This window comes from Perna viridis, chromosome 1 (genome assembly GCF_037379345.1).
Source record: "Perna viridis isolate PV_CMFRI_1.1 ecotype Kerala chromosome 1, ASM3737934v1, whole genome shotgun sequence".
Taxonomy (NCBI): Eukaryota; Metazoa; Mollusca; class Bivalvia; order Mytilida; family Mytilidae; genus Perna; species Perna viridis.
This window is the reverse complement of record NC_142445.1, coordinates 14,127,334-14,152,483: the sequence shown is the minus strand read 5'-3', so window position 1 is coordinate 14,152,483 and position 25,150 is coordinate 14,127,334. Positions and strand designations below refer to the sequence as shown.

The 25,150-nt window shown below is 31.4% G+C and overlaps 1 protein-coding gene across 1 annotated transcript in view; it reads right to left on the bottom strand.

The window, feature by feature from the left end:
- Positions 1 to 25,150, bottom strand: part of LOC148627365 (plexin-A4-like) — a 119,614-nt gene that overhangs the window by 14,732 nt on the left and 79,732 nt on the right. Inside the window, exons 3-24 of the mRNA XM_088571795.1 lie at positions 21,140 to 22,504; positions 19,799 to 19,996; positions 17,625 to 17,756; positions 16,742 to 16,842; positions 15,609 to 15,732; positions 14,743 to 14,902; positions 13,704 to 13,800; positions 13,047 to 13,155; positions 11,952 to 11,984; positions 10,172 to 10,216; positions 9,180 to 9,317; positions 8,548 to 8,658; positions 7,723 to 7,816; positions 6,987 to 7,165; positions 5,726 to 5,877; positions 4,983 to 5,079; positions 3,693 to 3,829; positions 3,326 to 3,499; positions 2,345 to 2,441; positions 1,583 to 1,864; positions 1,142 to 1,309; positions 327 to 570 (exon numbers count right to left, since the gene is read on the bottom strand). Coding sequence (XP_088427921.1) covers positions 327 to 570; positions 1,142 to 1,309; positions 1,583 to 1,864; positions 2,345 to 2,441; positions 3,326 to 3,499; positions 3,693 to 3,829; positions 4,983 to 5,079; positions 5,726 to 5,877; positions 6,987 to 7,165; positions 7,723 to 7,816; positions 8,548 to 8,658; positions 9,180 to 9,317; positions 10,172 to 10,216; positions 11,952 to 11,984; positions 13,047 to 13,155; positions 13,704 to 13,800; positions 14,743 to 14,902; positions 15,609 to 15,732; positions 16,742 to 16,842; positions 17,625 to 17,756; positions 19,799 to 19,996; positions 21,140 to 22,375 — 4,108 coding nt within the window. The 5' untranslated portion in view covers positions 22,376 to 22,504. The remainder of the gene's footprint in view (positions 1 to 326; positions 571 to 1,141; positions 1,310 to 1,582; positions 1,865 to 2,344; positions 2,442 to 3,325; positions 3,500 to 3,692; positions 3,830 to 4,982; positions 5,080 to 5,725; positions 5,878 to 6,986; positions 7,166 to 7,722; positions 7,817 to 8,547; positions 8,659 to 9,179; positions 9,318 to 10,171; positions 10,217 to 11,951; positions 11,985 to 13,046; positions 13,156 to 13,703; positions 13,801 to 14,742; positions 14,903 to 15,608; positions 15,733 to 16,741; positions 16,843 to 17,624; positions 17,757 to 19,798; positions 19,997 to 21,139; positions 22,505 to 25,150) is intronic.

The following is a 25,150-nucleotide window of genomic DNA, read 5'->3' as shown; positions in this document are numbered from 1 at the left end:
TCTTGACAGATTAATAAAACTGTATTTTGAGAAATCTAACATTATTGTTGTTGGTTCTGAAATGTATTTTTCCAACAGCCTGTCCTATAGATTTTTGGTCTGTGTTTTGGAGAAGACAGTCTCCAACAGCCTGTCGTATAGATTTTTGGTCTGTGTTTTGGAGAAGACAGTCTCCAACAGCCTGTCCTATAGATTTTTGGTCTGTTTTTTGGAGAAGACAGTCTCCAACAGCCTGTCCTATAGATTTTTGGTCTTTGTTTTGGAGAAGACAGTTTTCACTGTATCTGTTACTTTTCATTGTACATTCTAAAACAACTTTTCTTTACCTTGTTTGCACTCATTCCTGACATTACTCTCCATATTGTCTAACTGGTACCTCATCTTCTCAAAATCTCTCTTTGTTTTGTTTTTCTGCCGTCTGTAGATACAGCAGCACACTATGATTGTCACAATGATAAACAGACCCACACCGGCTACACCTCCAATGATGTAACCAATAGGAATACCCAGGAGTTCATCAGTTTCATATTCCAGATAACCAACAAAGTAGTCTCGGTTACCAATATGTACCTATGGAAAAACAAACAAGGTAGTAAACTATATTTGAATAAATCAAGAATATTAGGAAAATAGGAAAAATAAATATAACGTTGTATGTACTATTGTGCTATGTACCGGTATATTCCCAATCAAACAGGATACTGGAAGTTGATAGCAACCCAAAATTGGCTTGCTACTTGCAATGTATGCTCCATCTTATTAAAGCCGAATACCAAATTTGAAATCAATGGATGCAATGGGAGTCAAGAAAATATGACAAAATTTTGACCTATGAAACAACAGACTGGAAAGATGATTTAGACAAGGTGACTTCAATATGCCAGTACAATAATTGTACAACAAAATAATCAACAAACTTAGTTTTATAATTTCCTTGGTTTAAAATATTTCTCTTCTTATAAAACAATGTACTAAAACAATGTACTAAAACTAAAAATCTAAGAACTGATACCGATATATTCATTCAGAGTTTTCCTCTTGAAATTTTTCATCCCATTGATGGGAACGAAATTTTGCTTGGTAAGCAAAAGATTAAAGAATTTTTACTGTAAGTTGATTTTTAAAGTTAGATAATGCTTACCACAACAGCAGGTAGGTCATCTCTGTCATATGTTCTGACAGGTTTAGGTTGATACTGAGGGGGATTACAAACAATCTGATCCTCTGACAAATTAGTCACATTACATACAGATGTACCTATGGATACCTGTACATCTTCACGTTTTGCTGCAACCATCAGGTTTTTGCCCTGGAAACATGAATTTAATAAATTTACAGCCAAACGAAAGCTGGCTTATCTAATGATATTTTTTGTAAGAAATTATGACATCAATTTACTAATTATTCTAATACAAAGTTTAATTTGTGGAAAAGGAAACTTCTGACCTGGTACCTGCTTTTGCAAATGAATTTCAGACACTATTGTAACCAAAGGAACTGTTTAAAGTGCTGAGGACAAAAAATCTAATACTGTCTAGGTAAAGTCAAATCTTAATTATAAAACAATGAAAATACAACTTACATTGATAATTACAATTTCTGACTTGAACAATTTGACATTGTCATAATCTGACTTGTCTGGTTCAAACTTGTAGACCTCAGGGTCTGGATAATACTGTAATTGTCCTTGGAAACCTGGAGTAGTGGTTAAGTCCCTAACATCTTGTACATTGTCCATGATGAAACCTATCTGAGCCCTCATCAGTTCAGTAGACCTCTGTCGACGTTCATACTGTACTACCATGGCGACAGGCAGTTGTGGTGTCAGACAGTACATGTGTGTCTCATTCTTAACTGTACAGTTCTGTAAAATTGTTTATAATTAAAAATTCATGTCAGATCTGCTCAATTGAAAAAAAAAAATGAATTGTGAAAAGAGCAGTTTTACCATTAAAAAAAAAATACTATTAATATTAATGTATACAAAATTTAACCTGGAGACTATCATTTTCAAGATACATGGAATCTGTCAATGCCATGCTTGATGTCCTATTCAACACTTTGCATTCTAGAACATGATAATATAATGTGATATGACTTAAAAAGCAACATACAGTAAATTAAAAAATTATTCTCTTCATTAATTTAAATATTGTGAATTTGTCATTTTGGTTGACAGTATGCTTTTGATTGTTATTGTCCTGCATCAGTAACTTCATGAAATTTATAATGTTAATCATTGTCATTTTAAGTCAGCCATGTTTTGCCCGATTATAAAGATATCATTTAATATTAACAGTCCTTTTCCAGCAGAAACAGGAAAAAAGACTTATATTAAACTCACAGTTGCATTGGACTCATAATTATCTTTTCTAATGAACATCTTTGGCTGGTCAATGATGTTGATGTTTGTTCCAATGACTGTTATATTTCTACCACCACTGAAAATAAGCAGATAAAACTAGTAACAAAATCAACTGGGCAATTTGATGATGTTCTCCTTTGATTGATTGCAGTTTAATGTCCCATGGCAGACATTTCATGGATTTCAGGATTAAAACAATGACCCTGCTTTTTTCTAGGCTGACATACTGAACTGGATCTTAAATGTGCTAAGTCACAGAAGTAACAACTAACAGGTAGACATGTCATCATACTTGGACACATTAATCAAGTTTTTAAGTCTTTGGCATGACTCGGCTATGAATCAAACCAATGACCCTACACACTTAACCCTTAATGAACCTTTATTAATTCTTACAACAGAAAGGAGTCAGTTCCTTCAACACAGATAATTGTAGAACATACCATATAGCTATGGCTTGCCTCTGAAAACTCCTTAGAGGAGTAATGAACACCACAGAGCAATAACTTACCTCTGGAAACTCCTTAGAGGAGTAATGAACACAACATAGAGATGATTTACCTCTGGAAACTCCTTAGAGGAGTAATGTACACCACAGAGCAATAACTTACCTCTGGAAACTCCTTAGAGGAGTAATGAACACCACATAGAGATGATTTACCTCTGGAAACTCCTTAGAGGAGTAATGTACACCACATAGCTAGGGCTTGCCTCTGGAAACTCCTTATGGAGTAATGAACACCACATAGAAATGAATTTCCTCTGGAAACTCCTTAGAGGAATAATGAACACTGCAAAGCAATGACCTATCTCTGGAAACTCCTTAGAGGAGTAATGAACACCACAGAGTAATGACTTACCTCTGGGAACTCCTTCGAGGAGTAATAAACACCGCAAAGCAATGACCTACCTCTGGAAACTCCTTAGAGGAGTAATGAACACCACAGAGTAATGACTCACCTCTGGAAACTCCTTAGAGGAGTGATATTAGATATGGTAGGATCAGCTACATAAAAGAATGATGTATTGCCATTCATGTTCCTCCTGACTTCATTCCCATCAATCAACACTGACAACATGGCTTGTCCCTTTTGGTTCGCTGGTAAAATACACTTTACGTCTGTTTCATTCTTCCTGTAATGTTTAAAAGAAAATGTTTTGTTAATGATAAGCATATCATTTTGAACAATTTTCTCCTGTTCTTATACCTCTGTATTTTTAATAATTTTATTAAATATCTTTGACAAATAGACCAACTGACACAGTCTAAATCTTTTCCTCACTTTACAACACAAGACCAATGTATACCATTATATTTTCATCATACCTGATAACTTTACAGCTTTTGTTGTTGACTTTAACAGCTAGTGTTGTTCCAATATAAATAGGTCTACCTCGGAGTGTCAACAGTGCACCACCTGACCAGGCTCTTCTCTGAGGAACCACTTTGTCCAGAATAGGTTCCTATAGAAATAAAGCATTTTTATAGATCATTAAAGATGTCTGCAGAAAATGACTTCCGTAACTCAAGTAGAAAATTTATGGTGTTTTGATGTTTTAGCCATGGGTATTTTTATAGAAAAATAGAAAACATGAAAATCAGTTAAAGTAACCAACAGATCACTTAATCTATTGGTTACAAGACCAAATGCACTACCTGATAAACAAAGGCATTGTTGGAAATAAAAAACAAATGCATCAAAATGTCTATTTACAGATAAAAAGCTTCAATAAGCACAACATAACAAACCTGCAGCCAGTTGATCTCAGGGCAAATAAGGACACAATACTAGTTTTTGACACTTTAACATATGGACTTATAACTAATTGTGGACAAAACAACTTGTTTCGATACATAATTGCTCAATATTTTGAAATTCAATTGAGTTAAAAGTTAAATCATTATATCAGATATAAATAACAAAACAAAACATACTTCCAAAAAATGACAGTTTTGGTCCCTTGACCCCTTGTTTCTCAAAAACGGTTGAAAATATTCAAAAACTTAATTGAATAATGCAAGTATGGACTTCCAGAATTAGTGTAGCCCCTTTGGCCCCTTATTAATAAAAAATCTTAAGAAATATTTGAAATTGAATTAAATGCTGCTGGCAGGCATTTTCATGAGGAATCCAATAAAAAAATTCAAAATCAAACCAAAGATAAACTAAGTTAATTTTTAAGTCCAACTTTGTCCCCCATATATATTCTGAAAATATTAAATGCTATTCTAAATCTGTGTATTCTCAACACAGTACTTTGTAGTTAACAAATTAAAAAAAAATAGAATTGACAAAATTGAATGAAAAGTAAACCTTCTAGATTGATTTTAAATAAACATCTGATTTATCCCTTTTGGTCTCTTTTTAGTACAATGGTAGGGGCCAGTGACAACAGTTATAATAGCAAGTTTCCTCTAGCAGCAAATAATGATATTTCAAAACATCATGAAATTTGGTTGGTTTCAACTAAAGTTATTTCACAGAAACAAAAAAAAATTAACAATGATGACAATGCAGACAACAAGACAGAATAACAAGATATGACTGCAAAAACAGTTGTTGTATAATGAGCAGAAAACCTTCTATAAAATGACTTTCATAAATAGAGAGCTTACCAAATATTGAAACTGAAATTGATCAAACTTTCTATTGAGTATAACAACGGGACCAGTTTTAATCCCTGCATCACTTGGTCCAAGGGCACACACTATCCTATAAGAGATAAAAGTAGCTTTTAGTAATTATTTAATTCTTATCTAAATGTGGTCTGATAATTTCCATACTCCATATAAACCCATTTTGAAAGTCATTAAAACAATATGCTTAAAGTCAACATCTCTGTGTCATTTAATTCTTTCCAATATAGATGTTTGTATAATATCATTACAAAAAACTAAAACATTGACAATTAATTGTTTCATAGATTCTTAAAGGATGTCAAATAACAGACACTTAGCAAGAAATAATAAAAGAGGGCTTTTTGGTATAATTTTAGGTCTTGAATAGTGCTTAACAAATTCTAAGCCTCTTTTAACAGTTTTTAATGCTGTTTAGCATTCAAACAAGGGATGGGACAGTTTGTCACCACTCCACAAACCATACTAGTTATAAGAATAATCAATAAGTGAACAATAGCCACATTTAAAAGGTAAAAAGGAACTACATATAAATAAAATATATATAAAACATAAAAAAATAAAGAAGATGAGCCCAGATTTTCAGCTTTACAGTCTTTGTCAGGGGCAAAAAATGTAGGTATATCGCTATATATAGGCATATAAAAATATTGGTGATAGGTCTGAAACATTAGTGTAAATTTAATTAATAGAATACAAGAATTCTTATATAAGAAACCTACATTCTAGCTGGGCGATACATATGTTCCAAAGGTTTACAAGTCACACCAGCAATAGTTGTATTATGCTCTATCTCACTGAACTTGGCACCAAGATTTCTTCCTGTGATTGTTATAAATGTTCCTCCCAGAATATGCCCCTTCATTGGTTCCACCTGGATGTAGAAATGATTACAATCAAGTATTCGATGAAGAGCAACTTATTACAGCAAGTAAAATAGTAAACTTCAGCGGATAGAATTTGTCTTCCATTAACCATTAAATGATGTAATGTCTCAGGTAGTTAACTAATCAATTGCCTAAGAGATTTAAACCTTCTATAAGACATAAATTCAAGGGACTAGACAATAAAAGACAATTAATACCTCATTGTTAATTGTCCAGTTAAATACCTAAGACATTTCATCAGGTATGTAAGTCTCGCCATGTGACTCCATGGTTGCATGATAAAGGGTCCTTGTCTACCATTCAAATGCATGGAGATTCATCATTAACTTATCATTGGGTTCAATTTTTAAAAGCAAAATATCTTTTTGTGTAAAAATACTAATAAAAAACGACAAACATCTAATTATACAGGATAAAAATAATATAAAAGATTTTGCATTGTGATTCAGCTTTTCGATTTCCCAGAAGTAAACAATAAAATGCAGATTGGTCTTCAAATTTCAATATGTTCTACAATGGAAACTCTGGAAGGGAAACTGAAATAATATTTTACTAACCTTAAAAACATACGATGGTATTTCCAACTTGATCAAATGACCTATATTTTCATCGCATAATGTGACTTCATGACACAATTCCATTGGTTTGTTAATTTGTAAATGCCATTCAATTTTCTTTTTCCAATTTAAATGTTACTTCTTATTTCAATTATATGCATGTTAATTATATTATTGTTAAGACCTTGAAGTAATTGTACTTTATTTTAAAAAATGATATGGATAGGTAATTTGGAAGGACCAATTCATTTTCCTAAACAGCACCTCACTGACAAAAATGACTTCTTTGTCATGATAGAAAAAAATAATTCCTGGATGGATAGAAAATTGGACCAGAGAGGGACGGAATTATTCACGTTAAATATTCCTATATCATTTCAATTTATTGAAGTGTTTGTTTCGCCCATAAATAGTCATTATACTGATCAAACTTGATCAAGCACTATAACTAGTAAAGTAATTTCATTTCATGTTTTTTTAAAGCTTTTAAACATTTGAATATAAATTTCAAACATTGATATGCTGGTGATAAAACTTGCCTTTTCAACTAGTGGTGGAGGGCACATAGAAACAGACCGCTGAGCCTGACAATGGTCTCTGTATTCACATCTCAGAGGAGTATTACACCATCTACAGTTCAGTTCTTGTTGAAACACCTCAAAGTTCTTACACCAACTACAGTCTCCTTGAGTCATTTTAGAGCAACTGTAGATGGTTACTAGAGAAGTCATAAATTCAGTGATAAGTAATATATTTTGCATAGTTATATAAAAATTTGTTTCATAGTATTGATTCAGATCACAATACTAAAGCATATAATTAATAAGTTTGTACACAGTCAGTACTCTCTTTAATTTGAGTTAGACACAGTCTACAACTAAGCATTACACTTTTTTTTCTTACATTTGTTAAATCATTTGAAAAAAGGGATGATAGATGAAAGGGGCATGATAGGATAAGTAAATGGTTGTCCATTTTTTAAATAGATATTGTAAATAATTCTTTTTTTACTTTTTCTTTGTTTTTGCATTGCATAATGTAATTTTAAACCAATTTATAGGCTATTTTCACTTTGAATTCACTTCCCTGACATATTTCTTCAGGCTTGTCTGATACCTACTACGTCTGACTGAACATCTATCATTAGCCTCACATGCTATTTTCGATATTAAAATATTTACACTCAGTAATCAGAACATGTAAATTTAAGACAGCTAATCAAATTTAACCAAAAGCTCTAATATAAAATACATTTGTATAATGCTTAAGCCATACCATAAGCTCCATCACTTTCAACTTCTAGTCCATTTCCCCATATCACCCTAAGACTGACATTAACTTTACCAGCCACCGGTAGATTGTATGACCTCTGAAATAGAATAGTTTTAAGTTTGTACTATGTGGAGTACAAGATACTCAAAACATATATTGTTTGTAAGAAAAAGGGAACTAGAAATGAAATGTTAGATAAATATCTAAAAATTAACGATGCTGAACAAATGTAAAACTGTAATGACCAACTGACTCATGCTAATTCTTTCTTCCAAACACATGTAAAATCAGTTTCCTAAGTTATATCTTTGAATGATGTGATAAAACATCAACTTATATAACATGAAGACACATACAATTATGTTCCCCAAATGTTTTTGTTTTGACATTTACAATTCTTAGGTCGCCAACACCGAAATGGTTGAATGAAACTTTGCACAAAAATAAGACACCATCTGGAGGTGTGTATGCAAATATTGAAATTTCAATCGCGGCCACTATTTCAAAATGGTTGCTGTTTAAAGATGAAAAACAAAATCATAAAAAATAGGGAAAACTCATAGAGATATGATATTTGGTTCCAAAATAGGTCACTATAAGGGCTTCTAGTGAGCCATAAAGAGATGTGAACATGGCTTGCCATTCCAAGATGGCTGTCAGTTGAAATTAAACATAGTAAAATGACAAAAAACTATAGAGCTGTAAAAACTGATTTTGTGAACTTCTGTGACAATGGGAACATTTGAGGAACATTCGCGTTGGTGCCCAACACAATAAATACTAGTTTTATTTGGATTCCCAGAATTATTAGTGTTCAGACAGACATACCAAGGGCAAAACACACTTCAGTTGTTGATCAGTTTTCCTGATTGCTCTAGCATACATTTCTCCAATATAAGAAGTTCTATTTCCAATGATACACTGGTACCCATTTGTTCCCTGAAACAAAAAAAGTAAATGATTATCCATTTATCATTACCATGTCAGAACAGTATTTTTTTTATCATGGTTTACACATGTATAAATACTTATGATTTATAGAAAAAAAATTGCCATGGAAACGATGATGATGTCACAAGAGACTGTGAACAAAAACCAGTGCTCTCAACTTTTTGGATAGTAAAGTTAATATCAAGGAGACAAAACACTTCATAAGATGCAAAGTTAGTTTATTATATTAGCATGTTTACAGCTTAGGCATCAGGATCAATACTTTAAAAACATTTCAAACTTTAAACCTAAGTGACCTTACAATCAGCAAATAATTAATATGTAAACTTTTATGAAGTATCAATGTGTAATATAAATCCATGTCTTTTGATGTCAGTGCTTGTATAAAAAAAAATTAACAATTCACGACTGAAAATGGTAGTAGATTAAAACAGTACAAAACTATCCATCAAACTTCTGTTTAATCTTTAATAATGGAATTTGATCAAATAAGTTTATGTAATTTGTACCTTGACCTCAGGAAACCATGACCCCTGTATCAGGATTTCTTTGCTAGTATTATTGTGGATAAAAATTTTCCCAGTTTCCTCTACATTTATCTTTGGACAAAACTGTGGTCCTTTCTTTATACCATGCCCATATATATCCTATTGAAATGTAAAATAAATTATCAGATTTTTTTTTCTGGCAGTAAAATTCAAAGAACAAAAATATGAAATATTTCGATGGAAGTAAAAAGAAATAAAATAAAAAAAATAATTATTTGGCAGAAAAAGAATGAAAAAATAATTGAAAAGGAGGAAAGAAACAAATTTTTAAAACTGAATTAAAGAAAGAGAATATTGACAATAATGATTCCAATAAAGATTATTTTTCATTAATCTAAAAAATACAGAGAAAAATAACTGGATATAGAGCAGTGGAAGAAAAACATAAGACAAAACTAAAAACTAAAGATGAAAATAAACAATTAAATACAAAGTGCAGAAACATTTAATCTTCATAACAGGGTTCAAATGAAGATTTAAGCAAAAAAATAAATAAAATAAATAGTTACAGCACAATTCATAACCATGAAACATAAACAAAAAATATAATTTAATAAAAGTGATGCATGAAATTTAATAATGGAGTGAAATGGATAGGAAAATAAGATAAACTATGCATATAATGAGCAGTTATAGTATCAACTGAAAAGCATCATTGACAGATGGCAGATACTAAATCTGAGTACATAAGCACCTTAGAAAGCTGTATTAAAGCATGAAGTAGTCATATTTAGAGAAAGCACATGTAACAATATGTATTTAAATTTCAGTTTTAACTTTGTCAGTTTAAAATTAAGGATGAAAAAAGAAGATAACAGTTTTGTGTTCTGATATATAATTTGATGGTGCTGAAATTAAAGACTGCCAAAGGCACCTTAAATTAGATTAGTATGGCTTTGTTCAAATGCACTACAATTTTTTTTTATATAAGGTTTTGTTTTTTTTGTACTTACAAAGTGATACCTATATCCAGGAATTAAAAACTGAAGACCTTGTAGCTAAAAATACAAATGAGCATTACCATCATCAGCTTGTTGACTCTTAACCTTCTTGTTTAAAAAGTTTAACCTTCAAACCTTTGACATTTCTCAAATACACATATACATTATGGTTGGTGGAACCTCAGAAAACAGTACCATAGAGGTTTACACATTTCTGAAACCAACCTTAAATGACTAAGACAAGGCTGGTATGTTTCAATTTATACCCCTGTCAATTTAACATCTATTTAACAGAAGGATCTCTTGCTCTCCCTACAGGAAGTTCTAAACCTAAACTGTTATTTCTACTTTTATGACTAAAGACATGAGCATGTGCAGATTTAAGCTGTGTTTGATTTAAACTAAGATAATGGACCTTTTCAGAAATACAGTGACCTTTTAATGAATATCGTTCTCAATAAATGACCTTGATTTGTTATGGTACATTTAGGATATTGGCCTTATTTGCAGAAGGAAGTAAATATTCTGAAGTGGTCCATTACCAAAAAGCTTGTGGCTTGGATGAAGTGCCTTTCTGCATAACCATGAAACAACATCCTATTGAAACCTAGATGATAAGCTTTATGGAGCTCCTTTAAATTTAATAGGTATAATGACAGCCCTAATAGTGCTTACTTCTGTCAAACTTTCTGTGTACAAATATATAGTACTAAAATTTCAAAAGCTTGCAAGGAGGGGAAAACTATATATATGATTTCAAAAATAGGGAATATTTTTTTACATGAGAAAGCAAATTTGATAGGTCTGGTTTATAGCATGGAAATACTGTGAAATATAAAATAAATTTTAGTATAAATAAGTCTTTGGGTCTTTAACAGTCATATGAAATGATCTTACTTGAGAAATTTATACTATAAATGATGTACTGTATATCAGGTGATGCTAGCACTTGTCTTATTATTACTCTAAATGAAATAGACTCCATACAAATATTTCATGGTCTTTTCAAAATCAATAATGATTTTATTTAAACAATGACTATATTTTATTTTCAGTCTATGAAAAAAAAGATGATCTCAATCATGTGCTGCAAACTAAATAACCTATGTAGATAGTGCGCACCATAAGTATTGAGGTTGTCTTAAATAGACCTAAAAAATATAACAGTCATTCCTTATGATTTAATTTTAATATAAAAAAAATCAACTATAATATGATAATAAAAAAAAAGAATGTCGAGACATCACAGTCACATAACAAAACTTTGTCCATGATATGATAAACGAAAGTTCTTTGCCTTTCCAAATGTGTGTTAATTTTGAAATTAAACTATACGGCATGGAAGATTTTTTGCCTTTTGGAAGTAATGACCATGTACTTAGCTATGTATAAAATAACCTGATATACAGTAAGTCATTCTATAGCATAAAAGCTTACATATATAAAAAGCATACAAAATAACAGAAGCATATATACAAAGCATAACAATATCTATCCTCAATGTAGCAAGCATAATAAAATATAACTTAGCAGCCAAAATTAGGTCAAATTTTAGGAATATATAGGTTAAATCTTATATGCAAATCAAATAAATCATGAAATTCATGCTTGATTTTAATGAATAAGTAAAATAAAAGTAACTGTTGTAAAAACTTTCAACAAGACATTCCTACATAAAGTGTTCATTTCATATTGTAATAGACAAGTGTACATTATGAAATGGACAATTTGTAAGATATAACACCTAGTCCCTGAGTGCATATACAGTACGCTCTATAATGCAGTAACTTACATCTGTTATATTAGCGGTGTCGTTCTTTCCAACCTGTCAGAGTTTGAAATACACATCATCAAATGTGAACATATTTATTTATATCGCCATATTATAGCACATACAATAATGATGTTCAGGAAATAGAGTTGGCTTTTCTTTGATTAAATGAAAATCACCTGATGAACTGCCTTTGGTAGTGAAATGGACAATTTAGGATATCTAAACATTTTTTCATCAAAGATTTAAAAGGAAAGTTTAAATATCCATGTCTATGTCAATTCCAGTACACTATCAAAGGAAATTCATCAAATTACTGTCGTTTAATCAAGAAAAGACCAACATTATACCCTAAATATTGTCATAGTATGTGCCTAAACTGACCAATTCACAGATCCAAGTGCTGACTCAGTAAATACACTACCTGGAGAGATTTAAAATCTTTTACTATGAAATTAAAGTATTAGTTCCTGAAATATGTAAGTTTGTTCTTAGTGAAAGGGAGATAACTTTAATAAATTTCAGTTGTTGAAAGTATTTCAGTATGTTTTATTTTTTTCACAATAAATGAAGTGACAAAAATCATCTGGATCCTGATTTTTAAGAATCTCTGATAATTCTATGATCAGAATCTACACTATCTACTGGAAATTAGTTGTGTATAGTTAAATTAGTTTCATGGAATAAGACATTAACATTCATGTAATGACTAAAGACTAAACCAATTAAACAAATAACTAACATCATAAAGGTATTGTTATAAATCTGGTTGCCCTTGTTGTATCCCAGTTAAAGTTAGTATCATGTTATCCATATATTAAAGGCTATATGAAACCATCTGGATCTAAGACCTTCAATCGTAAAACCTGTAGTTCATTGACAATATTATAGAAAGTGACATCTAAATATATATTCCATTGTAACAAAGATAAGTCCATCTCATGGTCTTACAACCAGATACACACAATTTGTCTGGCCTATAACACAGAACACCAACATGACACACACTCACATCAATGACTACTAGTACAAGTGTATACATATGTGCAACAACTTTTTTGACTACACAACACATACATATAGTTGTAAATATTTGTATAGATTTTGTATACATACATTTCTACTGAAGACAGTGATGTTTGAGCATGGGTTGAGTCGGAAGGTACACTTATTCTCATAGACACACCAGTCACAGGAAAATTTGTTGTCAGTACAGGAGGTGCAGCTATAAATAGAAGAGATTAGTCACGTTGAAATGAGAGGTAAAAATGTAAACAAAAGACCATATGACACCATAGCATCCTCTCTTTGAGTAAAATTGACATTGATTATTGTCTGTGAAAGACAGAAAATACTGTGCAGTGAGCAAGCTTACAAAGTAAATACATCAAACTTCAAGTGACTTCCATCATGCAGGGGTCAATAGAGTTCCAAATAGCTTATACAAAGTTTTGCCAAAATCTATTAAAGGATGTTGATTGTTAAGTGGTCACAAAGATGTTAATGCATAAGAGATGAATGGAAGCAGGACTGATACATATTAATAAATCATGGCATGATTTTTTTTTTTGAGGGGGGGGGACAGTTAACATCATCCTTTTCTTCTTTGATGTCACCTATCTCTATATTGTTACTTCTTCTGTGATATTTTATTGGGGGTAAATCGTTTGTACTGAAGTGAATTATTTGTTGCAGATTACAATAATGATATATTGCTCTTGTGAACACTTGTAATATGTTCGTATATATAATGCAAATTCAGAAACATCATACCTTGTAAAACTAGCACAGTCATAGAAAGTAAAATATCTAGAAACAAATAACTGTCCAGTTTCTTCTGATCTTATATGTAGGGTTGTATTTCTACTGCCTACAAAAAAAGAAAAATGAAGATTATTTATTGTCATTTCATGCAAGAAAATTTATTATTACATTTCAGTATTTAGTTTCCAAAGTAAATCAATTGTAACATTTTACTTATTTCTCCAAAAGGTCGAGATTGTTCTGTTTACCCTTTCAACAGTTTTTTTACTATTGACTGGGGTATTAGTGCCATACTAAAATTTCAAAGTTTTAACTCTTAAATTCTCATTGGCAAAGTTCAAATGTTCTGAGGGTTTATCCCAGAACAAGGTTAAGATCATGATGATAATCAACCATCACAGTCGCACAATTCAATTCTGGATTGTGAATACATGATTATGATTCAGTATTCTAAAACATTTGTCAACTGTCCATTTGTGAAAAAGTAAATTGATTACCCCTAAATACCAAGTATTACCTTCATCCTTGCCTCATGTATTAGTCACAGGTAACTCTTTTGACTAAGTCAAAAAAGTTTAAAGATTGGTGTTATAATTTAGCCTATACAAAGTTTTGTCAAAATCCATATTGACTGTTTTAAAAGTGGTCACAAAGACGCAAGGTCATGAGAGGATGTAAGGTCATGAGAGATGGACAGATGGAAGGAGAACTTGTTTTACATTAAGTGACAAAAGAGGGAAGACTAACTATATATCAACATATATATGCTCTGTAAGAACTAAACTTTTATTTACGTCGATACTTAATCTAAACCGAAGAAAGCAATTAAAGGAAACCAAACATTTACAGCAAGCAATATGACTAACTTTTCATTAGGTAATGGTCATTTAATCAAGGACAGACCAACTCTATTTGATGAAATTAACTATTTTACTGTAATTTGAACTTGCTAATGAATAATTTTTATGACTGGGCACTTTACCACTACTAAGGGATTTTTAACATCCTTGACTACTCTTATGAGTCTCGCATTGACAGAGCACTTTACCTGTTGGGCCAAAGGTAATATCTAAATCTGATATATTAGGTGTAGGACAACTAATTCCAAAGTTCCATGGGGTGCCTTTTGTAGAGGGTTTCACTACACCAAAGTCAAATACACAGCTATAGTTTGTTTCCCTGGGTAAATCTATGATGGACAGATACAACTGAAAATATTAAACAAATATCTTTGAAAAATAACAGACAAAATGACAATGAGGTCTAAAAATAAAGTTATAATTCACTGTTCCTTACAATAGGATTGACATTTTTTGTAATGCAGCAAGTTTGCTTTTTATAAAGCTCAGCAATGAAAATAATTATATCAATAAAGATATTTCATATATACAGTAAATTGTTCTCCCTTGTGCAGTTTATGAATGGCCAACAAGGAAACTTAAGTGCCAACAAAAGCTTAAATATCTTCTGAAGCTCTGCTGATTGAAAAGACATTCAAATCATACCTGAAGGTTTCAAAATTAAATATTTTTGGGTTTTTCTAGTGTTTAAATCTATTTTTCATAATTGAAATAATTTTGTGATCTATATGCTTATTCAGAATGCCATTCTCAATAGTACTCATTAGTACTTATAAGATATCTGTCATTATATATGTGGCATGTTTTAACCCACAGGTGAGTAAAGGAAACAAGGAATAGTCTTGTCTCAAAAGTAAGAAATCTCTGCTATTTATGGCAGGAAGTCTGATTGGACAAGATGTCATGTTCTGTTGAGACAGTTAAAACAGAAGTTATTCTGTTCATTGACAATGTCATATTAGTAGTTAATTTGACATAACATTGTCATCTGTAGTAACTAATTTTTTTGCAATTTTAGAAGATTAAAAAACAATAAACTAGCTGATAAACTTACGATGACATTCTGTGATGTAGAAGCATCTGGTGGAGAGATGTCATTTATTGCTGTACAGTCTGTTAAAATTTTCCATCTATCTACATTCTGGGTTGATAAAGAACATTCTGATTTTAAAGTACACCTGCAGAAGAAAATGATTCTGACTGAAGTAAAATATATCTACTGATGGTAAACCCTTAGAAATAAGGATCAGTCTTAATGGTGTCTAATACCAGTGGCAGATCTGAAGGAACCTGGAGCCCTATCTTTTTCCTCAAGAAAAATGTGGAGAGAAAAAAAACAAATTATCAGTTTAAAATTTCCTAAAGCAATATAAAGTAATATACTTAAGATACCATATACATGTGTACTGAAAAAAAATGCTAAGTTCAATATGCTTAATAATAAACAAATAAAATACTCAAATTTCTCCATAACATAAAGTACACATCTTCAATTTGTGTATAAATACTACAATAATAATACAATGTATTGGTAAATACTTTTACAGATTACACTAAGTAGGTACCATCTACATTATAAAGTGAAAAAATGGCTAAGTTCAATATGCTTATGAAATGCTAGGTGGGGGCATCTTGTTATGACCATAGAGGTTGAACCCTGAACTGTTGGGGCATTTAAGCTTGATACTGCTCTGTATTTAGAATGTGACTCAATATTTGACACAGTAAAAAAATTGAAAAGAATCTTATGCCCCTTATTCCTCAACAGTTCCAGTCACCACACCCAAAATCAATCCAAGCCTTCTTTTAATTGTACATCACCATGTGCTATAATATTAAAGATATCCTTTCACTTACAGTCAAGTCATTGTCCAGATATTAGAAAAATGCTTGCTTTTTGGCCCTTAATTAAAAAATGGTTTAAGTCACAATCCCGAGAGTCTTATCAGGCTTCCCTTTGGTAGTGTGGCACTTTTTGATACAATTTCAATGAGATGCATTAACATTTACTTGTTATTGTCCACAATCTAGAAAAAGTTTAATTTTGCTCCTGTTTCAGCCCCTTATTCCTATTATTGTTAGAAATTTTCCTGAGATAGAGAGGATCCCATGTGTTTATTGATAAAAAACAAGTTCCATTACAATTTGTGAAATTGAATTATCATGATATTTTTTAATTATCTCTACCTATTTTCTAATGTACACCATCCACAGAATGGATCCATACTTCCCAAACATGTGGAACAATTCTTATATTGCCCACAATTCTCAACTGGTACTTTGGCAACCTACAAAAAGTAAGATAACAGAGATCAGCTATAAACCTGTAACTTTAATGGCTAAGAAATAAAACTTCCCTTACCACTAAAATCATATGCATTATTATTCATGACGTTTCCACAAAGAACAAACACATTCATTCATCAATTATGCTTATTTACTGAGTGTGAAAATAATACATTTGTGTGTGCACAAAGATTCATTGTTTTTTTTCCATTATTTTCCAAATGTATTTGTATCAATAAGTTAATTTTATTGAGTGTATTTCTTACTCTTTCTTTCTCTCAGCACTTGACAATATTATATACACTCTCATGCTTGTAGTTTTACTTTTTCTACAGACGCAAGTTCATTTTTAGTTACTGATTTTATTGCAATAGTTATCTTCCTTGAACCATTGTCAATTTGTTTTATACAGAGAAAAAAATGAGAAACTGCAGTTAATTCATTCAGAAGAATATTTTATCGAAAAACAATATCAGTCCTCTTCTTACAATATGCAGATTTACAGCACATTTAATGATCATGTTAAGGGATAAATGTCGTCTTCCAATGATTAAATGACAATCACTAAATGAACTAGTATTCCCACTATAGGTAGATGATACAATAGATATTTAATGAAGGTTTCAAGCTCTTTATCAATTGTGTAGTCAATTACCTAGGAAACATTTATTAGGTGATTGTCATTTGACCAAATCTATCCACTGAACATAATCATTGTATGTGCTGTAGCCAGTTTCTTTTTCTCTTTTATTGAACATTTTGTAAATGCCAAACATTGACATACCAATCTTGAACTGGTAAGATAGAGTTTCCTATGTTCCACGTCATAAATAGTATCCTGGTTAATTGGATATCCTTTGTCAATGACAAGATCAGTATCATACTCTTTAGCTAATGATTTCTCTTCTAATACAATCTAGAAAGAAGAAATAAGTGATGTCATTTGTATACCTAGAAAATTATCTAACATGCAGTAAGCCTATTTCATTTTAAGAAAATTCTTCACTGTTTCTTGATTTACTCATAGTCTTTTTAAGTACCAGTCCACATAAAATTCAGACACTGCCAATGGTTAAGAAATTCATAGTGTAGAAAAACCCACCAACAAATAATGCTTTTTCAGTCTACATATGCTATATTTTCACACAGCAATAATTATTTCTTTATTCAGATCTGCACTTTTGAGAAAATCATACATTTATCTAGCACTAAAATCAACAAAATCAAACAAAATGAAGAATGATAACTCTTGCAAAGTGCTAATTTCATGTACAATCCATATAATTTTTAAGAAGCAACTAAATGAAAAACTAAGACTGGTAGTGTGATCAGTAACAGTTTCTGAACAAGAAATAAAACTGAATTTGGTGGGTTTTTGATATGCATGAAGCACCTCCTGTCTGATCTTTACAAAGACTGCTACTTAAATGGTCTATCAAACAGGTCAATATCTAGAACCTTATCTAACCATCTTTTTTGTTGTTTCTTTAACATGTGAAAGTATCTAATAAAACTATTTTTACTGCAACTGTTCTATTTGAACAGTCAAAATGCATTGACCATATATTTACAAGTGGTTTATGTATGGTCACTGAATGAATATAATTTTTTTGTTGTGATGTCACAAATAATGTCATTTACTTCAAATAAGTCACATTTCTTTCAAAATTTTGTTGCAGTATAAAGACAATAACAGTGCACTGACTTGACAAAAACTTTGATATAGTAATTTAGCTCAAAGCTCAAACTAGTGAAAATACTCAGCACAGCCTGGAATTTTTCCCCACAGTTCTAAGCGTCATCCGTAGATCAATTTTATATCAAGTCTGTTCACTGTTATTGCCTATTCATAATGAAACCGCTCAATGTTTTTTTTTGTTTTTTGTTTTAGTTCTGTCTTTGTTTTTTTTAACTTGCTGCTGTAGTATGAATGTCCATAGTTGACATGACACTAGCACTCCAGATAATATGCAAAATGTGATACATGGTTGGAAAGCCTACATATTTTTATATTTGATATTTTGTTTAAAATTCATAAGTAAACATAAATTAACATGTGGCTTTTCATATAACCCTTGTTCATAAGAGATAAAAATTATATAGAATGCACTGCAGAATTCAAAATTAAGGGAGATAACTCTGTAAATGACACTAAAATACAACAGAAACTGTTGGATTTTCAATGTGAATTATCTACTAAGAGCAGACAGACTGGAATGAAAAATTATTCATTTCATCATATAGACCTATAAAGCATCTCGATTACAAAAAATTAAAATGTGTAGCCTTTTTTGGGGTGTATCACATATTACAGAATTTGCATGATTCTTACAAAGAATCTTACTTATGTAACTGCCTATACATCGAATGTCTACAAATAAAAAAGGCATCTAAAAATGTAGCCACTGTGGATGCTGACACCAACAATGACAGTGTGATTCCCTAAGAGTGTCAGAGCTGCGGATGCTGACACGAACAATGACAGTGTGATTCCCTAAGAGTGTCAGACCCAAATATTTTTGTGATATGGTTTAACATCATGTTACAAATATAGATATTGGTATTGTTCTGATAGCTTGATATTTATAGTATAATTTCATAGAGATCGCTCAAGTTATTGTGTATAAACTAGTATAAACTAGTAAAAGGTTTGTGTTCTGCCACTTATATTACACCCTTTTACCCAAACGCTGATAGTCATAACCTCCAAAATCCCAACCTGACTTTTGTATAATAAGATCCATAAAATGATTTTCAAGGACTATTAACTGTGAAGAAACCAAATGTCTATGAATGAGGATGATGACCATGCTAATACTGAGGATGATGACCATGCTAATACTGAGGATGAATATAACAACAATGAAAGCACCACAACATAATACAATCCCATTAATTCAAAAGTTTTCCGGCAAAGGAAAAAAATAAAAAATGTCTTATTTTATCTATTACTTTTACCTTTTTCATAAGCCCATTTGCAGTACCAAGAAAAGCAAGTGTAAAGTTGGTAGTTGTGGTTAATGTAATGGAAGTCAATGTTGTGTTTGGGAAGACAATAGCAGGCTTGGATACAGCAGGAAGAATACCTTCAACCCTTCCATAACTTGATATAAAGACGTTGCATAGAGATGCGTGATTTGCTCCAATTACACCAGACTAAAAAAGATGAAATACAAATACATTTTTTTTTTTACAATGAAGGACATTGTCAATAATTCTCACTCTGATGGATGTATACAGGCTGTTGTGAACTAAGTTTCATTTTACCTTCATGTATTTGAAAAATTGAGTCTGAGATTTTTCTGCTGTAAAATTAAACTTTGAAATGCCACTCAAGGAGTTCCTTTCTTAAATGAGAGTCTAACATATATTATAATCAGTGTTTGTCTTAGGCCATGTTTCATAATAATTTTCCTAAAATCATTAATTTTTCTCTATCAAATTTCAAGCTAGCTGATTGATGAGTAAGGAATTTTAAGAAATCATTTATTAAAATTTATTTTCATGCACTATACACCTTTTACTTTAAATTGAGATTACCTTTTAGAAGATCTTTGGATAAAAAAATTCATGTCTAAGATTGTTGCCAAAAAAATTCAATACAAGTGCAAATATTGATACAGTACATAGTAACATGTACAATTGGAATGTAGAAGTACAATTGTAGTACAAAGAGTGCTGCAGAATATTAGAAAATTTCTTCTTTCCATACAAAAATTCCCAATCCAGTAAAAAAGCAGGGGCATAGCAGCTGGTTCGACAGGTACAGCTGGCAGAGTACCTATAATTTTTGTCAAAATAAATAAAAGAACAAAAAAAAAAAAAAAAGATATTTTACTCAGTAAATAAGAAAAACAAGTTCAAATATGTGTTCATTACCCCAGCCATACCAATCAAGATTTAGATGCTACACATCTGAGAAGTTAATATAACATTCTGAAAATTCACAAATATTACTTCCTATAAACTTCAAAATTGGCAACAGAATTTTGTTTAGCCCTTCAGATCTTTATACCCTTTCATAATTAACATAATTAATTTTGATAATAAACAAATTGCAGAATAGATATGTATTTCATTTTTTATATCTAATTTGCAAAAAATACGACAATCAGGAATATAACTCAAAATCCTCTTGAAAATGAAGGTTTCAAAGTGGAAATAAATACCAGTGGCAGATACAGAGAGGGGGCTATAAGTCTTACCTCAAAAAACATGAATTCCAACAACAGGGTAAGGGTTCTTTAATCTGAACCCCCTGGATCTGCCACTCCAAACAAAAATATAGTTTATACTTACTGAATCACATTTTGCACCATGTTCAAATTTATCATCCCCCCTTACTGATCTGTTCCCATTCATACAGAGGTTGATATTTTCCTGCATTTTGCGTTGAATTTCAGAGATAGAATAAATACAAATAGCTGAATCAACCTGATTTGCACTGACAATTTTATGGAAAATTCCAACTACAATGTGTTTTTCCTTTGTATCACTTAATAGCATTTTTTCTTGTAAATTTAATCCAGGAACCAAGGTTTTTCCAGCTTGAATCAAGTTGTAGACGATACTATTTCCACACTTCAATGGAATATCCACATAAGAATAAAAAAGTGTATCAGAAATGCATGTTGAGGATATCTTTGATTCGGATACAGGAGGGCCACTTTGTACATTTTGACAAGTACGTGAAGGTTGAATCGATAAAAAAAAGGTGTAATTTCCAACAGAAAATGCTGATTTATAATCAATGGTATACTTTTCCAACATATCATCATGAACCTTCAAGGATGAAGACACTTTGCTAAGACTTACAAGCTGAGAATTATACAAATCAAAGGCATCATCCATTGATAACTTTCTCATACTCAAACTTGGAACACTACTTCTACGAAACTTACTATATTCATCACTCTCACAGACGAATGCTATTGGAAATGATGTTCCAATGTAAATGACATGCTCACTTAGGCCAATTCTAACTAGAATACCAACAGTTGAAGCCTTTTTCTCATTTGCTACTACTTTTTTGTTTTCCACATTGGCACTAATAGTCCTACTTATATTGTGTAAATCACGGAACTCACAGTATCCTTGAAACAAACTTCCACAAACAATAATATGGCCATTTCCATTCACTGGTTGTTGGATGAGCAATATTTTGTTGTAATTATCTGTTAATTCCTTAGCATATTCACAATTAGATGAGTCTGGTTCACAGTGAATGCTGTCTAACTTTGGACCTGTGATTAACTCTTGTTGAATTTCTAGAGAAGAGCTAAGCTTGAAGATTCGATTTGTACCACCAACATAAAATGAATTCAGATCTCTATCATAAATGAAATGAATGATGGAACCATTTTCACTGCTGTTGTCTTTCAAGAAAGTTGTTTCTACTCTGTATGAATTAACAGGATAAGATAATGCAACAATCGAATTCAGCACCAGGAAAAAGTGTTGCAAAACACATACAACCAGTAAAACTCTACTGCAAGGGGACTGAATCCACCAATCCTGGAACACTGCCATTTTCATTCCTCTTTAAGTCCCACTGTCTACCCGTAGTAAGATGAATCTGATCATTTTTATATCCACCTATAGTAGTCACACCATCCGAACATTCTGGCTACACCGCATATACTATACTCACTCATTGATAGTTGTCTGAAAATAGAAAGAAATAAAAACTATGAATCTAAACATTATCACACTTGAAAAAGAAGAAAATATTTAAAATACTTGCAAGTCACTGTACATTCAAAGAACGGTAAATTTTAAATCCAGTTAACATGCCAACTTTTACCATATTTTTTCCCCTTCTCAACTCTTTTAGTGTGGTTTAAATGTGTAAATTACTGTCATTTAAATACCATGTTCAATGTAAATTAACCACTACTCCATTTTACAAACAGGTGTACCAACATTAAAAAATGAAGAGTTATCTCCCCATTTGAGCAATATTTATGATTCTGTCCAAAAATTAATGAGTCAGAAATACATAAGAAATATTATTTTAAGTGGATTTTAACTTCACAATTTATCAAGTTATTCATGTTTTTCTTTTCAAACTTACTATTATGAACTTCTTTTTTTCTACCACAAATACCAGGAAAGGAAGCTCAAACAGCCACATCCTTTATTCCATTTTACAAATAAATTTCCATGACAATCAAAAGCTAATATTGCATACAATGACCCCAAACTACCAGTAACCCCTGAAAACCCCATCCTACGACATCTAACACATTTACATTAAGTTTGTGTTAGAACCCTTCAAAATGCCCTTTTTTAAATTTATCTGAAACCATCCCTCATTGACATGTGTCAAAAGTTATTTAAATTTCTCAGCCACTGAAAAATACAGAAGGTACAAATAAATAAGAAGAAGGTTATTGAGTTTTACATAGTCAATTGAATTAAAGATGGATTTTACACAAGCTTTATCATAAACCATCAGAAAAATCAAATCATGCATTTTGTCTTGCCCTAAGCAGTTTTTCACCTCCACACAAAAGAGTCATTGTGACTGTTCTTGCAAGTCAATAAAACACTGCTTTATAAACACAAAGACTTAATCAATGGGAGTTTTAAATAGAAAAGGATAAAAAATGATAGAATGTAAAATTAATATTTTTCTTTTATGCCTGCAATCCATTCAAGATTACATTTTAATTGCAAAACTCAGATAACACAAATATCATTTACCACAAAAATAGTACATTTAAGGCAAAAAGTCCAGACAACAATCCAAGAGCACTTGATTAATGATGTTATGACAAAAGTATATTAATTTTCATTGTCCATCATTATGAAGTAAGTGAGCATGAAAGATAAGGATCAACAATGTACAAGTACCATACAGTCTTAATCAAACCCTGAGAAACAAGAAACCAGATTCCTTCTGATACTTTGGATTTTCATCACTATACTTGTACCTGTATATTTCAAATTTATGTACTTAGAAAATGAAATCCGATACAATGTCATTTTTTTCTGTCGTATGATTGCAATCGAGTTGATCTTTCCACATGCAAAATTTCAGAACATTTCTTGGACGTCGTATTTGCCTATTTTCTACCTAAAATCTGTACAAACTGAACATCTTTTAAAGCAAATCAATGTTTCCTTGTATTACCTTCGAAGACTCTATTGTGAATCAAAAGGGACGAGTTATTTGCATAACTGTGGTTATGGATCTGGGAACTTTTAAAAGGAGGGGTGCCAGCCGGGATTTCTCAGAAAAGGGAGTTGCTAGGACATTGTTTGCCCTTTTTGTCAATTTTACACATGATAATGACAAAGATTCCAATAAAAAGGTGGGGTGTCAACCCATTGCACCCACACCCTCTGGATCCGTCACTGTAAAAAATCTTCATTTCAAGCAATCTGATTTGTAAATAATGGTCATCCTCTATTTGAGATTTATTTATTTATGGGACCAGGGGCTGATGCCAAAACCAACTGAACTCCTTACTGAAAATTTGATCCCTCAAGGATACTCTTGTTCTTTTTACTTGGTAGAGAGTCAGCTAATATAGTGTCAAGGGTCAATGTTTGATATCTGGCTGGTTTTCTGTTGCAAAGTATTGGGTATGAATTGCACTCCAACAGCAAAAAGTATGTTTTATCCTAAAAACCACATTCCTTATATTGTTTTCAGTAAAAGAATCTTTCTTTTCTATTTTGATGCCCTCGGCAATTAAATCAAGAAGGAAAGCTTTGAGTTAATGAATACTGGTATGACAAACCAATTTTAAATAAAAAAATTAAAATTTTGTAGAATTTGCTGTAAAAATATTCCCACAAAAATACAGCAATAGGATATTATCAAATGTTAACAATAAATGTGGAGAGACAAACATCATGATGAAGTGGTTAGTGTACAGATCTAGGTGTTGAAACTTTGTAATTCAAGAATTGTTCAAGCTCTTAGAACCTTGCATAGTATTAGGTTTGTCAGTGACAAAATAGTCATTGAGAAATTCATATAAAGAACCTGAGTTGTTAGCTTTGAACATCAAACACTAAAATACAGTTATCAAATTAAAACTTTTGAAATTGAGACAGTCCTATGGAAGTGCTTAAGCTAACAAGAATTTTCTAAGGATAATTAAGTCCTTGTGTCCACGTAGATAACTTCCTTCTATGTAAAGTTGTTTCCTCAGATTACGTCAACTTTGTCACTTAAAGAATCAAAATTAATCCTAACTGTTCCATAATATGCATGAACACATGTAAATTCAAGTGACACTCCACACAAAAAAGCATAGTTTTTTGTTTTGTTTTTTGCTGTCTGCATGTAAGTAACTT